Source organism: Otolemur garnettii, unplaced genomic scaffold (assembly GCF_000181295.1).
Source record: "Otolemur garnettii isolate 467f Iridium unplaced genomic scaffold, OtoGar3 scaffold00264, whole genome shotgun sequence".
In the NCBI taxonomy this organism is placed as follows: domain Eukaryota; kingdom Metazoa; phylum Chordata; class Mammalia; order Primates; family Galagidae; genus Otolemur; species Otolemur garnettii.
Genome location: NW_003852659.1, coordinates 741323 through 756573, shown reverse-complemented (window position 1 = coordinate 756573; position 15251 = coordinate 741323). Strand labels below are relative to the sequence as shown.

The window sequence follows — 15251 nt, the reverse complement described above, 5'->3', positions numbered from 1 at the left end:
AGCCGTCATTGTTGTTTGGCGGGTCCGGGCTGGGGATTCGAACCCACCACCTTAAGTGTACGTGGCTGGCGCCTTAGCCGGTTGAGCTATAGGCGCCGAGCCCACTTCCAGATTCTAATACACAACTTAGAAACTTTGCATAGGCTGCTGCCAAAGGTTAGAATCTCACTCTTTGTCTCATCATCCTTGGCGAACTCCTATTCATCCTTCAAAGTCCCATCCAGTTACCACTTAACAGAGAAGGCTTCTTGGACTACTTCAACCACCCACCCACAAAGCTGGATCAAGGCTTTGTCTGGAAACACACACAGCCCTGTGTCCCAGTTGGAGTAGTGCATGTATCCCCTTGAATTATGACCATGCATGCCAGCATGGTCTATTTCTCAGTTAAGACTTTGCTTGAGGCTTGGTGCCTATGGCTCAAGCAGCTAAGGCACCAGCCACATACACCTGAGCTAACAGGTTCGAATCCAGCCCGGGCCCTCCAAACAACAATGACAGCTGCAACCAAGAAATAGCCCGGCATTGTGGAGGGCGCCTGTAGTCCCAGCTACTTGGGAGGCGGAGGCGGGAGACTAGCTTGAGCCCAGGAGTTGGAGATTGCTGTGAGCTGTGATGCCAGGACACTCTGCCCAAAAAAAGGCTCTGTCTCAAAATAAAAAAAAATAAAAATTAAAGAAAAGGTAGTAGTTTCAGATAGGACACATGGGGCAGTGTTAGCTTCTCAAGACCCTGTGGAGAATTCTGTTTGTTTCCTGGGACCTCCTAAGCAAGACAAAAAACAATTCAGGTCTCCAAGGGCAGATACTCCTTTTGGGCTTGGAAACAAACCCATGCACTCATCAAAAGAAGGCACTCTAGTGACGGAATAGGTGGGCGCGTGGTTGAAAAGGGGCTCTTGAGTGACGGATTTCCCTGGTAAGTTTCCAAGGCAGGGTTTTGCGGCTCCGCCCTGGAGTTACTGAGTCAGGCTATGCAGGGGTGGGAGCTTTGACTGGTATTTGGGAACCACGGGCTACGGTTTGGACAGAGGGAGGGGCCTCCTTTGCGGCCAGGGAAGGAGGAAGGAGGCAAAGGCCCTGGAACTAGGGCGGAGGCTCAGGTTTCGGTCTCACCTGCTGCTCCGGACCAGAGTAGGGGCAGGTGGGTGGGGCCTTGGGCCACCTGTGCCGCCCCAAGAAAAGAGCTGGGCCCCTTTTTTCTCTCAGACCCAGAGGCTCAGACCCAGCGGTCCAGTCCAGCCCCTCCTATCTTAGCCCCAGGAGTACCTATATAATTTTCTTCACCTGCACATGAAGAATGAGCCAGGGCAGCACCTGTGGCTCAAAGGAGTAGGGCGCTGGCCCCATATGCCAGAGATCACAGGTTCAAATCCAGCCCTGGCCAAAAACTGCAAATAAGAAAGAAGAAGAAATGAGCCTGCCCTCAGCCAGTTTGCATTTGCGTCATAGCCCAGGTTCACCGTGACCTTGGGCTATTGGCCTCCCCAGTGTGAGCCTCTCTTTTCTCCTGTCAATGGGGTAAGAGGTCTGATCTTTCCCTCAAACCCCAACCCAGGCAGGGCCGAGCTCAGAAAATCTTTATGGCAAGAATGTGATAAGTACACACAGTGACAGAAGCCAAAAGGGCCAAGCACAAGGACCCTCCTTCCTCTCCCGGCTGAACACAGAACTACCTGCTGGGCCCAGGTAGTTGTGTGGCCTGGAACACTCCGTCATCCCCTAGTCACCTCGGCTACCAAACTTGCCCTTCAGGTTGAGCTCTGGCCTCCTATCCTCCTGCAGAAAGCCTGCCCTGACCCTCTTAGCAGCCTTTTCGGGCCTTCCACTGAGTCCCTGTGTCCTCCATTGTAGCACATATAGGAAGAAAGGCCACCATCTCTGCCATTCCTAATGCTGACTGTGTCTCCTCTTTGCCAGGAACTGCAATGTGAGCTCAGCACCTACAACCTCCTTTATTCCTCCCAACATCATTATCACCATTTTACAGTGAGGGTCTGGGGCACAGAGAGGTTAGGTAGGTCTCCCAAGCTCACACAGCTAGAAAGGGATAAGGTCACAAGCAATAGCACAGGGTGACACCAAAGGATGCAGGGTCTAAATTGCATGACATGGGTACAACCACCACCTCTACGCACTAGTGGGGTTGCAGATAAACAAAATAGATGCCGTCATTCCCTCATCTGCAAAATGGTGATAATAGGACCCATTTTGTAGTCTGTGTGAGGATTATGCATATGAACACACACACATTTATAATGTGCAGAGAAGATGATAATAAGCAAACAATATCTTACCAAAATTATTAAATGGCAGAACTGGGATTCAAACCCACACCTGCCTGTGCTCTGTGCCATCACTCCACCACACCAAGTATTCATCTCTCCCTCTGCTCCTTCATCCCCAGCAACCCAGGGCAAACCTTCAGCAGAGACTGTGGAGCCATATGTTGAATAAAGCAATAATGCACATGAATGCACCAAATGCCAGACGCTCATTAACACATATCACCCCACCACTCACTATGTGCAAGAGCAGGTTCCATGCCCCTTGGGTTAAGTGGGGGGCAGACAAAAGTCTTTGTCTGCACAAAACTTATATTTTTAGAACAAGGGAAGACCAAACAAAATGAACAGGCAACATGGTATGTAAGAAAGTGATGAGTAGGGGAAAATAAAGATGGAGAGAGGGGAAGGACTATAAAGAAGAGGTTAGGTATGATGCCTTTTTAAACAGGATGGTCAGCCAAGCCTCTCTGAAAAGGTAACATCTGAGTGAAGATCTGAAGAAGGTGAGGGAGCAAGCCATGAGGATATCTAGGGGAAGAGCATTCCAAGCAGAGGGAACAGCAAGTGCAAAGGCCGTGAGGCAGCTCTGGGTCTGGATGTTCAAGGAGCAGCAAAGAGGCCCATGTGTTGAAACTGAGTGATTGAAGGGGGAGAGGAAGAAGAGACAAGATCAGGGTCATGTCTCTCACAGTCTTGTAAGACTTCAGCTTGTATCCAGAGAGAAATGGGGAGCCATGGAGGATTTGAGGCAGAAGAGTGACACGAGTTGCCTTAGGCTTCAACAGGGTCTCTGCACTGAGACTAGACGGAAGGGCACAGAGGACAAAGAGGCCAGTTAGGAGCCTATGGTAGTGGTCCAGGTGAGACTTGGTGGTGGCAGAAACCAGGTGGGAATTATGGATAACAAGAAAGGCTAAGAGTGGGCAAGTCCTTCCCTGATCTACTCTGAGTTCTGGGCTTTGGTGACTGACATTCCCATCTATTCACTGCCTGTGTAACTTTGAGCAAGTTTCTTAACTTTTCTAGGCCTCAGTTTTCCTCATCTGTAAAATAGAAACCCCTCGACACACACACACTCACCCACCTCAGTGGGTTTGGGGAAGAAAGGATATGTATAGCTTGGTTAACAAGGACCATAGCACACAGGAAGTTCTCCAAAAGAGATTTTCAAAAGGTGTTCATGCCTGAGAAGCTTGCTGTTTTTGCCATGTCCTTGATCAGGCACTCAGTGAGCTAAGTGTTTTCTTTCTTCATAATGGGAAACTATTAAGGGAAATTTCCAGAGGAAGAGGCAAGGGGATAGGTGGGGGTTGAGGGCACTGGCTGAGACAGTGACCATGAACAAATGTCCACAGAACAGGAACAAACACCAGCCCTAGAGATAGATAGTGAGCCCCAGGTTCAAATCCCCCTTCCCCAGACACCCTTTCACCAAGCAGTACAAACAAGTCACATAACCTCTTCTAAGACTTTAGCTTCCTCTTCAGCTGGGTGAAAATCAAACCTCCAGCTTCCCTCAATCGTGAGGAAAATCCCAAGCAGTATTTATGACAGAGCTTTCAACCCTGACACGTGAACAAGTATGACATCAAATTATTGTTATTATTCTGTTGTTGTTAAGGAGGTAAACAGTCGAATTTCCAGCTCCCCTAAAGTCATCCCAGCCTCCTCCTGGGTCTGTCTGACAGCCCCACCCCTGGGCCACTCCAGCCTGGCGGTGCCAGGTGAATGCTCAGGTATGCGGAGGCGGGATGGCCCTGGGAGGGCAGGGGGGAGGGGCCAGCAGCCTGAAAAGGTAAAGAGAGCTCAGAGCAGGGCAGAACCTGACCGGCAGGTGAGAGATCTGGGTCCTGGAGGGGAAGGGGTGGGGGAGAAAGGGCTCAGGGCCTGGACCCCTGGGTCTGGGGGAGGAGGGATCGGGGCCAAACCCTTGAGTCTGACGGAGGAGGGGCTGGGGCCTGAAGTCCTGGATCTGAGGGAGGAGGGGTTGGGGCAGGACCCTTAGGTCTGAGATCAGGAACTAGAGGTTCCTACAGGCCAGGTCAAGCCCTCACATATTTGCTGGCTCCCAGGGCACTTCCAGGTGGGCAGGAGTTCACCATTCTCAGCACCATGAGCACCACCACCGGGTAGGTGTCCCCTGCCCACTGGGCCTCCGGCCCCATCACACTTGCTCCCAACCCCTCACCCATACCCATAGAACCTCTTAAAAGCAGCCCTCCCCCTCTCCCCCCCACCCCCAGGCCCAGCCACTCAGGAGGATGCCTAAGCTGCTTCCCTCCCTTCCTTCCCCAGTCTGTGGTTAGGATCTCCCTCTCTGGAGCAGACAGGCCTGGGTTCAAATCCAGGAACTCTCACTCAACAGTGGTGTGACCCTGGTGGAAGAGCATCACCTTTTTGAGCCTTAGCCCTCCTCTGAGAAACAGGGGCATTTTTTTGAGCTTAGCAGGATCAAGCATGCACAGACCTCAGCAGAGAACCTCAGGACAGCAGGTGCTCCACTCACAGGACCACTGTTGCTATTGTTGTCATTACCTAGTAATTAAATATTGGCGCTTTACTAGAAAATCGGGAATGGTTAGAATGCAGACTCCCAGAATGAGCAGGGGGAGGGCAAAAGAGAGATGAGAGAAAAGGGCTGTGTGACAGGTAGTGAGCTTTCCAGCCCAAAGATAATCAAATTGTCAAATCAGACAGGTCTGGCAGGAGCAGGATAAGGAGTGAGATGAGAAGCAGGAATTTGGCTAAAAGGGTTTTTTAGTCCCCCTCACCCCACCTGAGTGTTTAGCTTCTCTTATTTCTGAAGAAAGAATTCAAAGATTCCTGTTAGAGATGGCTCACACCTGTGACCCTAGCACTCTGGAAGGCCAAGGCAGGTGGATTGCCTGAGCTCACCAGTTCAGTTGGAGACCAGCCTGAGCAAGAGTGAGACCCCCCCCCATCTCTAAAAATAGTCAGGAGTAGTGGCAGGCGCCTGTAATCCCAGCTACTCAGGAAGCTGAGGCAAGAGAATCATTGAGCCCAAGAGTTTGAGGTTTCTGTGAGCTATGACTCCACAGCACTCTACTAAGGGCAACAAAGGGAGACGCTGTCTCAAAAAAAAAAAATTCCTCTTAGAGACAGTGATCTAGAGGAAGTGGTTGAAGACAGGAGGAGACAGAAAAGGATGTGGCCAGGAAACACCTGGTCATGGGAGTAGGAGGGGAAGAAGATAATTCCCTATTTACCCCAGATACTACTAATGCTATTGGAATAATTCCCATTTATTGAGCAACTATTTGTACTAAGCCTTTTGCATCATCACAAGAATGATAATAATTATTGAGGCTTCAGAATAACTCACCTGCACCATCTGATTGAATTTGCCCAACAGCTCCACTAGACGGATGCTATCTTACAGAAAGGAAAACTGAGGCAGAAGAGTTTATGTCCTCTACCCACAGTCTTTTTTTTTTGAGACAGAGCCTCAAGCTATCCCCCTGGGTAGAGTGCTGTGGCATCACAGCTCACAGCAACCTCCAACTCCTGGGCTCAAGCGAGTCTCCTGCCTCAGCCTCCCAAGTAGCTGGGACCACAGGCACGCGCCACAACATCCGGCTATTATTTTTTGGTTGAAGCCGTCATTGTTGTTTGGCAGGCCCAGGCTGGATTCAAACCCGCCACCTTGGGTGTACGTGGCTGGCACCTTAGTCACTTGAGCCACAGGTGCTGAGCCTCCTACCCAGGGTCTTATAGCAAGGAAGTAGCAGACAGAGGGTTTGAATGCAGCTCTATGTGACAGTAGAGACCACACTTCCCACCACCAGTACCACCACCTTACCTGTCGTCTTAAAGCCCCACTCTGGCCCTGAGCTCACCTGCTCAGAATGCTCGACAGCTCCCCATTACCCTCATAGTTAAGTCCTTGCTTCTCTACTTGGCATTCCCGCAGGACATATCCCCAATTTCCACAGTCCCTCTCACCTCCTTTTTCCTTCAACAGTCCAGAAGCTGCCCCGAAGCCAAGTGCAAAGTCCATCTATGGTGAGTATGGGGTCAAAGAAACCCCAGGCCTCCAGAAGGTGGATCTGGGGAAACTGAGTACCTGGCATCCAAGGTCTTGGGAGAGGAAGGGCTGGGGACCCAGACTCCTGGGTCTAAGGCAGGAGGGGCTGTGGCCTGGACTCCTGGGCTCATTCTCCTTCTCCCTCCACAGAGCAGAGGAAGCGTTACTCCACTGTGGTCATGGCTGATGTATCTCAGTATCCAGTCAATGTGAGTCGGCTTTTGTCCCAGAGTGTTCTTGTACAAAAGTAGAGCAACCTTCTACTTAAAGGTGGTGACCTAAGGAGATAGATAGGGCTATTGAAAGCAGTTGGGCCCCAAGCAAACAGAATTTAGGAAACTCAGTTTGCTCATCAACAAAACTGATTTCCTCTGCCTTGCCTGAGACATGGATCTGAAGTTTAGGGCCCCAGTTCCTCTCAAATCTGGGACCCTTTCCTCTGGACCAGCTATTATGCTGGATAGTCAGGCCATAGGAACAAATCAGACACAGTCCAGAACAAGCAAGGTGTACACAAGGTCCAGACATAGGGTGCCAGGAACTCTAGCTGAGGTGCCAGAGGGCACCGTGGGAGACCTAAGGAGGCAGTTAGAAGGAATTAGATATAATCCCAGGGAAGCCTCCAGTCTTGGTGAGAAGGCAGACACAGGAGCTGTTTCCTCCAATCAAGGAATCAGAGGGCATGGAAGGAGGGGCAGATTTGTGGAGCAGGAGATCCAAGAAGGCTTCCTGGAGGAGTCATGGTTAGTCTCCAGCTGGAAGTCTGACTTTAAGGGATTCTGAGCCCACCTGGCATTATCCCAGCACTCACTGCTTTCTCTGTGGCTTATGACAGCACCTGGTGACATTCTGCCTGGGTGAGGAGGATGGCGTACACACTGTGGAGGATGCCTCCAGGAAACTCGCTGTCATGGACAGCCAGGGCCGAGTCTGGGCACAGGAGATGCTGCTGCGCGTGTCCCCGGACCATGTCACCCTGCTCGACCCAGCTTCCAAGGTGCCAGGGGGCACGTGGTTGGGAGCAGTGTCCGGGCCCGAGTGCAGGGACTTTAGGGATCTGTGTGGGAGTCTTGGCTTCTGCGTGCCCTTCCTCTGGGTACTCTGGCAAGGGACCCAGCTCCCCTTTCTGAGCCATACTGGCCTCATCTGTTTCTTTCTTCCCATTCCTAACCTCGTGAGTTTGTCCTGCCCAGCTCTGGTACCCACTGGGCTGCACTGCCATTGCCATTTAGTAGTAGTAGCGGTCTCAGGCCTCAGTTTACCCCGCCGTGACACCAGGGTAGGAGGTGGGCGGGATCTCTGGAAGCCAGTCTCCCCTCTGTGGGACTCCGTGCATACAGGAGGAGCTGGAGTCATACCCGCTGGGCGCCATCGTGCGTTGTGACGTGGTTGTGCCACCCGGCCGGACCCGCTCGCTGCTGTTGCTGGTGTGCCAGGAGCCCGAGCGCGCGCAGCCGGACGTGCACTTCTTTCAGGGCCTGCGACTGGGGGTGAGTGCACCGCGGATCCCATCTGTGGCGGGGCGTTGTCTGGGAGCCGGGGGCTAGGAGTGGGGACTAGATCTGGGAAAATGTGCTGGAAGGGAGGGGCGTTCGAGGACACGACGCAGGGCCAAGATAGAACAGGAGGACAGGAATGTAGTGAGAGACTGAGCGCTTGAGTCCTAGGAGTACTAGGACGTGAACAGAACTTGGAAATGACGATGGGGCACCTGGTCTGGGGAAGAGGACCCACCCAACTGGGTCTCATGGGCAGGGCCATCGCCTAAGGAAGATTTAGGGCGAAGACATGAATTCAGGGCGTGGTCGTGCGTGGCTCCTCAGGCGTGAGCAATGACAGCACACGGCCTGGGAATCGATCAGGAACGTGGCTCAGGGCGGGCAGTAAGTGTGGCATATAAGAGGAGTGCCCTGATTGCGTAATCGGCAGGCGGAGCTGATCCGGGAGGACATCCAGGGAGCTCTGCACAACTACCGTTCCGGCCGCAGCGAGCGCAGGGCGGCGGCGCTCAGGTGAGGGCGCTGGAGAGGGAGAGGAGAGGGAAGGAGGTGGGCGGGATCTCTGGAAGCCAGTTTCCCTCTGTGGGACTCCGTGCTCACCTGTGAAATGAGCTGATACCACCAGCCTAGAGCGGAATGTACCTATCATACAAGCTGACCCCCTTCTCCAAGACACTAGTGCTCGACTTCTGTCCTAGTGCTCGACTTCTCCCCCTTCTGGCCTCAGTTTCCCTTAGAGAGGTTCTCTCCTCCCCATATAGGATTTCTCCCTACCTCTTTGAGTCTCTGAGTGACCCTTTTGAGATTCAGGGCCTCTCTTGTTTTAAGCAGTGAATTTCCCCTTCCCTGGACTCCTCACCTGACTCAGACTCAGTTTCCCCTTCTCCCTCCACAGGGCCACGCAGGAAGAGCTGCAGCGCGGCCCCTCGCCTGCCGCCGAGACTCCGCCCCTGCAGCGCCGCCCGTCTGTCCGCGCTGTTATCAGCACAGTGGAGCCGGGTGCTGCCCGCGGGAGACCCCAAGCGGAGCCCATTCCCGAGACGGAGGAGGCGCCAAAGCCTGTCCCAGCGGGGACCTCGAGTAGCGCTGACCCGGCCTCCCCGGATCTGGGTCCCCGGGGTCCAGACCTGACCAGTCTGCAGGCGGAGCGGGATGTGGTGAGCGCAGAGAGGCCAGAACTGAAGGACTGGGGGCCGGGACCACTCGACTGGAGGCGAGGCTAGGACATGGGTACCAGACCCGCTGTAGGGCGTTCGTCAAGTCAATCATGTCAGACTCTGGGTTCTGGAGGCGGGACTGAGTTTGGGAGTCTGTCTTGGCTCCCCAGGCCAGACGACTAGGGTCCTGCCCTGGGAGGTGGGGCGTGTCTAGAGTGGTCTGTTTCTGGACTTCTACAGGGTTGAGGGGCTGGGATTCAGGAACGCAAACGTCCGCCTTCTGTTTCCCCAGGACATCCTGAACCACGTGTTTGACGACGTTGAGAACTTCGTGTCCAGGCTGCAGAAGTCGGCGGAGGCGGCCCGAGTGCTAGAGCACCGCGAGCGGGGTCGCAGGACCCGGCGCAGGGCGGCCGGCGGTAAGGGGCGCCCCGCGTGAGATGTTGCATACCCTCGCTCCTCCCAGGCTCTCCCCTCTCGCCTCCTGCCAGGCGTCTTCTCATTGCGATCTCACTGGGTGTATACTGTCCTCTCTCTCTGATGCGCCGGTGACCCCATCCCCACGCCCGCCCCCTACGCGCAGACGGGCTGCTAACGCTGCGGGCCAAGCCCCCCACGGAGGCAGAGTACACCGACGTACTCCAGAAAATCAAGTACGCCTTCAGCCTACTGGTGAGCACGCGAGCGTCCCAGACGTCGGGGAGGTAGGGATGGAGAACCAGACCAGTTCGCGCCCCGATACCTACACGTCTCCCCCACCCCAGGCCCGGCTGCGCGGCAACATCGCCAACCCCTCGTCCCCGGAGCTGCTGCACTTCCTGTTCGGACCCCTGCAGATGGTGAGGGTTCTCCCTCCACGTCCTCAGCTTCTAATGCAGCCAGAGGAATCTGGGTTGAGCTTCGAGAGGGTCTGATGTTACGGTACGCCCGCTTCCGCTGCCCTGGCAGATCGTGAACACTTCAGGCGGCCCGGAGTTCGCGAGCGGTGTGAGGCGGCCGCACTTGACGTGTGAAGCCGTGGCACTGCTGCGAGACAACGTCACTCCGCTGGAAAACGCGCTCTGGACCTCGCTCGGGGACTCATGGACCCGTCCAGGGTAAGGGGCGGGGCTGAGAAGCAGAGGACGAGGTGATTGGAGGAGCATGAGAGGCTGGAAGGGGGCGAGGGGCGGTCATTGTAAAGAAGGTGAGACTAGAAGGAACCGGATTAAAGGCTGGAATTAGCTGGGGAGGGAGATTTAGGACAAATGCCAGGATTCTATTGGGAAAAAGACAAGAAATTAGCGTGAAGGAAAGGCTTAAGACTGAACGAGACAATCAGTTGGAACAAAAGGCGGGGTTTAGAGCCACGGGGCTGGACGTTGGTGGGCGCGGGGCTTCAATAAAAGGAGCGAGGATACGTGGAAGAGGCCCAAGATCTACAAAACGTTGTATCTGAGAGTCTGGAGAACCAAAGGAGTCTGAGCATTTGTAGAAAGAACATCATAGGGAAAGGAGTAAAACCAAGGTCAGCTTAGGGGAAACCTGGTTTGGAATCAGAAGTGAGATGTAGAGGCTGGACCGAGCACTAGAGTGCAAGTGCTGTGTTTAGAAATATAACTGATGTGAGTTAGAGAAAAGGGGCGAGGTTAGTCTAGTACAGATAGGACGAGGATAAGACTTTAGTGAGGTTGGTGACAGGACTAAGTCGGGCCACACCAGGATCCTTGAGCCTTGGCCCTGTCCCTGGCGGCAGGCTAGGGCTACCCTTGGAGGAGGGACCCCCATACAGCCCCGAGTTCTACAGCGGCTGGGAACCCCCGGCCACCGACCCTCAGGGCCGCACCTGGGAAGACCCAGTGGAGAAACAACTACAGCACGAGCGGAGGCGCCGGCAGGTAAGGCTGAGGCTTTCCTGGGAGCAGCAAGCTCCCCTCAGGTGACACAGCAGGAGGGCCAGCTGATAGGGGCACAGGGCAGCCCAGCCTGAACCTGCTCTCTTAACTTCTGCAGCAAAGCGCCCCCCAGGTTGCTGTCAATGGGTGAGTGTCCGCCTCTGAGCGGGACAGGGGAGTGCCTAGGAGGGTTGTGTCCCAGGGGTTCCTGGCACTAACTTCATCCCCTCCCATTTTTTCCTGTCATTTCCCTTGTCTTCCTGGTTCTTCTCAGGTGGGTGAGGTGGTGACAAGAGGGGAGGAGCTGGGAGAGGGGGGAGAAGCAGGGAGGGAGGGGAGCAGGGCCTAGATTTCTGGGCCCATGGGAGGAGGGAGTGGAAGCCCAGATGCCAGAGCTTAAAGGAGGAAGGGGCTGGGAGTGGGTAAAGTTTGAGAGGTGGACCTCTGTATCCTCAAAAGGTGAAAAGAAAGCAGAGAAACTCCGTGCCCTGGTCCCTGCAAGGACAGAGCTCTGGGTTTTAGAAGGGGCTGGAGAATTTGGACTTTTGGGTTTTGAAAAAGAGCTCAAGTCTCTTTGGGATCCTGGTGACCCAGAGGGGCAGGCTTGAGACTTTGAAGGCATTGGGGCAAGTTTCTGGGGAAGTTAGGAAGGGTAGCATCCTTGGGCCCTAAGAGAGTGAAAGGTGGGGCAGCTAAAGTCTTGTCTAAGTCCCTGCTGTATGTCAGACTAGGCAGATTTATGGGTTAAAATGGTGAGGAATTGAAGCTTGAGACCTGGACTCCTGGGTCCCTGGGGGAGGAAAGAACTAGAGACCTAAATTCAGGTTCTGATAAGCAGTGGGGGTTCAGACTTGGGAGTCCTAAAGGAGGGTGTAGAGGAGCCAAAACTCTAGGGTCCTTGGGCAAGCAGCGGGCAGATTGGAGTGAAGCAACGTGGCATGAGAAGAAAACAAAACAGAGACAAGGGAGGGTCTAAAAGAAGTTCCAGACAGAGGGTCTTAGCAGGTACAGCATGCTGGGAGCTGCTGGCCCCACACAGGGGGTGCCGCGGCTCTGAAGACCCCCCCTCTCCCCTGAACAGGTAGGCCTGATCTGGGCTAAGGTCCCTCTTATTGGTGTTCAGAGTTGAAATCCTGCCCTGCCCCCAGCTGCCTGGTTTTGCAACCCTCCTCCCTGCTCCTCTTGGCCTTTTGAATCTTGATCTTGACACCTCTTACTTTTAAGTCACATTTTCTGAGCCTCATGTTCTTTGCAGGGAAATTGGGAACAATGATAATCCTTTCCAGATAGGTGATAAGTCTATGATGTTCCAGGGACTAGTAGTTAAGAGCTCAAGGCTGGCCGGGTGCGGGTGGCTCACTCTTATAATCCTACATTCTGGGAGGCTAAGGTGGGTGGATAGCTTGAGCTCACACGTTTGAGATCAGCCTGAGCAAAAGCGAGACCCCTAACTCTACTAAAATTAGAAAAACTGAGGCAAGAGGATAGCTTAAGCCTGAGTTGGAGGTTGCTGTGAGCTATGATGCCACAGCACTCTACCCAGGGTGACAGCTTGAGATTCTCTTTAAAAAAAAAAAAAACTCAAGGCAGTGGCTGAACTCAGGTTCAAATCCAGAGGCACACAAAGTAAAGCAGCTAGTTACTCAGACATGAACTGCCTGGGTCCCAAGCTGACTATGCCAATCTTTTGCTCTGGAACCTTTACATCATGGTGCTTTGACCCTCTCACCTATAAAAATGGAGATGATAATGGAGTTTCTGGGGGAGAAAGGACCTGGAGGTCCAAATTCACAGTTCTACTGAGGGTTATCATGAAAATCAGCTAATTATGTGATAGACTTTGAATAGCACCTGGTGCACAGTAAGTACTACATAAGTGATGGCTACTGCTTTTATTATACTCATGAGTTGTCATGGATTGATACATGAGCCCAGCACCTAATAGATGCTCAACAGCAGTTGTTTCTAGCTACATGATCTGGGGCAAATGATTTTCCCTCTCTGAGCCTCAATGATCTCATCTATAAAATGAAATTGATGATATGACAGTACCCGTATTATACACTGACAGCATGATGCCAGGCAAGGTGGGGAGCAAAATATATTCAAGCTATTATTCCAATTTCAGATTTCTAGTAACAAATTAACCTGGCCCCCGGCTGTGCCCCTGCTTGGCTCTAACCCCAGCTCACACCAGCACCCTGCAGCCCAAGGCAATGGGGCTGGTTGTCTCCTTATCTCCAAACCTTCTTGCTTTTCCTCAGTCACCAAGATCCAGAACTGGAATCTGAGCCCCACTTGGAGCCAGAGCCAGCAGGAAGGTGGGTCCTGTGTAATTATGACTTCCAGGCCCGCAACAGCAGCGAGCTATCTGTCAAACAACAGGATATATTGGAGGTTAGTAATGTAGAAGACTGAGGGGCTGGAAGTGGCCTAAACTGCAGACCCAGGCTCTGAGCCCTCTCCATATTGCACCCAGGTCTTGGATGACAGGCGCAAGTGGTGGAAGGTCCGGAACTACCAAGGACAGGAGGGATATGTACCCTATAACATCTTGACACCGCACCCAGGACCCCAGGTGGACCGCAGCCAAAGTCCTGCCTGCAGCCTGGTGAGCAATGAGAGGCTGGGGGCAGATGTTGGGTCCTGAGAAGTTCAGGTGTCAAGAATACTGACAGAGGAGGTGACTGGAGGTTAGAAATTTCTTTCCCTGGATGTCAGTTTTTTTTTTTTTTTTAATTATTTCCCGAAGAGGGAGGGAGGGTCTGGGACTCTGAGACCTCTCCATGATGAAGGTACTCTCCCCGCTTTTCCCTCTAGGATAGCACTCCTCCTCCCCCACCAGCCCTGGCCCCAGATCCTACTCCAATCCGGCCCCACTGGGATAGCTGTGATAGCCTCAATAACTTGGACCCCAGCGAGAAGGGTGAGCAGTGAGGGGAAGCAGACTTTGTCCTCGCTTTCCAGACAGGGAATCCAAGGTTCCGAAAGAGGAAATGGATTCCTGACCCATCCTGGGGACGCTAGAGGCTCCCGACCCTGTGGCCCCAGGACCCCTCGCCCTGACTCCTTCCCTCCTGGTTTCTCACCTGCAGAGAAATTCTCCCAGATGCTCAGTGTCAACGAGGAGCTGCAGGCCCGCCTGGCCCAGGGCCGCTCGGGCCCGAGCCGCCCAGTTCCCGGGCCCCGCGCCCAGGAACTGCAGCTCAGCCCGCGCTCGGACGCCTCAGAGGTTCGCACCTGGCTGCAAGCCAAGGGCTTTAGCACTGGGTGAGTGAGGAGGGACCCAGTTTGTGGCAGTAACCTAGGAGAGCTAGGCGCAGCGCGTTCCGATTGGCCTGGAGTAGGGAGATGGGTGTGTAGACCGCAGGAAGGTGGCTTTGGGTCGCAAGGGTCGGTCTGGATGCAACCACGGATGACAGGTTGTGATTGGCACGTTTCTCCAAACTCTGATTGGAGTCCTCTGGAAAGTGCCGCCCCCTTCTGAAGGCAGGGTGCAGCCACGCCCCCCAATGGCGCATTGCGAGTGGCAGGTGGGGCTTTACTTCTGTAGCTCCCTGATTTAGCTAATGTTGTTCTGATTGGACAACGGGCAGGTGGGCATGGCTTGATTAGCAAGGCAGGCCGGCATAAGCAGTGATTGGCTCCCGTTGCCCTCAGGACCGTGGACGCCCTAGGTGTGCTGACAGGGGCGCAGCTTTTCTCGCTGCAGAAGGAGGAGTTTCGGGCGGTGAGCCCAGAGGAGGGCGCACGTGTATATAGCCAGGTCACTGTGCAGCGCGCGCTGTTGGAGGTGAGCTGGGGTTACTCATTCCCAGGTTGAGATGGGGTGGGGAAGGCCAAAGTCTGGGAAACCAGGGTCCTGATTCCCCCACCCCACTCCAGGACAAAGAGAAAGTGTCAGAGCTGGAGGCGGTGATGGAGAAGCAAAAGAAGAAGGTGGAAGGCGAGATGGAAATGGAGGTCATTTGACCCTTCTTGGCTCCTTTGTAAAAAGTGACAAGGCCCCGTGGGAGAATGGACTCCAGATTCTTCCCACCAGTTAAGTTGATCCTTTGAGGGATTGCTGATCAGACCCTGCCCTGGTCTTCCATCCTAGTGGACACACTGAACAATCCTTGCTGGAGTTCCCTCCTGAAAATCCAGACTGTTTGGAAGTGGGGGGCACCGCAGAGACAATTTATGGAATGAACTAGTGGGCATCCCCAGAGAGGAAGACTCAGGAGCCCTGCGCATTGTAATATGCTGCCCAGTCTATAAACAGCCTCCTTTTAGCAGGCAATGTCAACTGCTGTCCCTTCTCTGCCTGGCTGCCAACCAGAGAGCCCCAAAACCTGCGCACCTCATAGGAGGATGTCTCACCTCTATAGTCTCTCTCAACCTTCCACT

At 53.8% G+C, this 15251-nt stretch overlaps 1 protein-coding gene across 1 annotated transcript; it reads left to right on the top strand.

Annotated features, from left to right (window-relative positions):
* Positions 1–4389: 4389 nt before the first annotated feature.
* Positions 4390–15135, top strand: EPS8L1 (EPS8 like 1). Its single transcript, XM_003802917.3, has 19 exons — positions 4390–4416; positions 6270–6310; positions 6483–6541; positions 7168–7329; positions 7673–7822; positions 8262–8344; positions 8727–8988; positions 9281–9407; positions 9572–9660; positions 9753–9827; positions 9937–10085; positions 10724–10865; positions 10981–11009; positions 13127–13259; positions 13342–13473; positions 13683–13788; positions 13958–14132; positions 14523–14655; positions 14748–15135. The coding sequence occupies exons 1-19, from the start codon at positions 4400–4402 to the stop codon at positions 14832–14834; spliced, it is 2151 nt and encodes a 716-aa protein (XP_003802965.1). The 5' UTR covers positions 4390–4399; the 3' UTR covers positions 14835–15135.
* Positions 15136–15251: the final 116 nt, after the last annotated feature.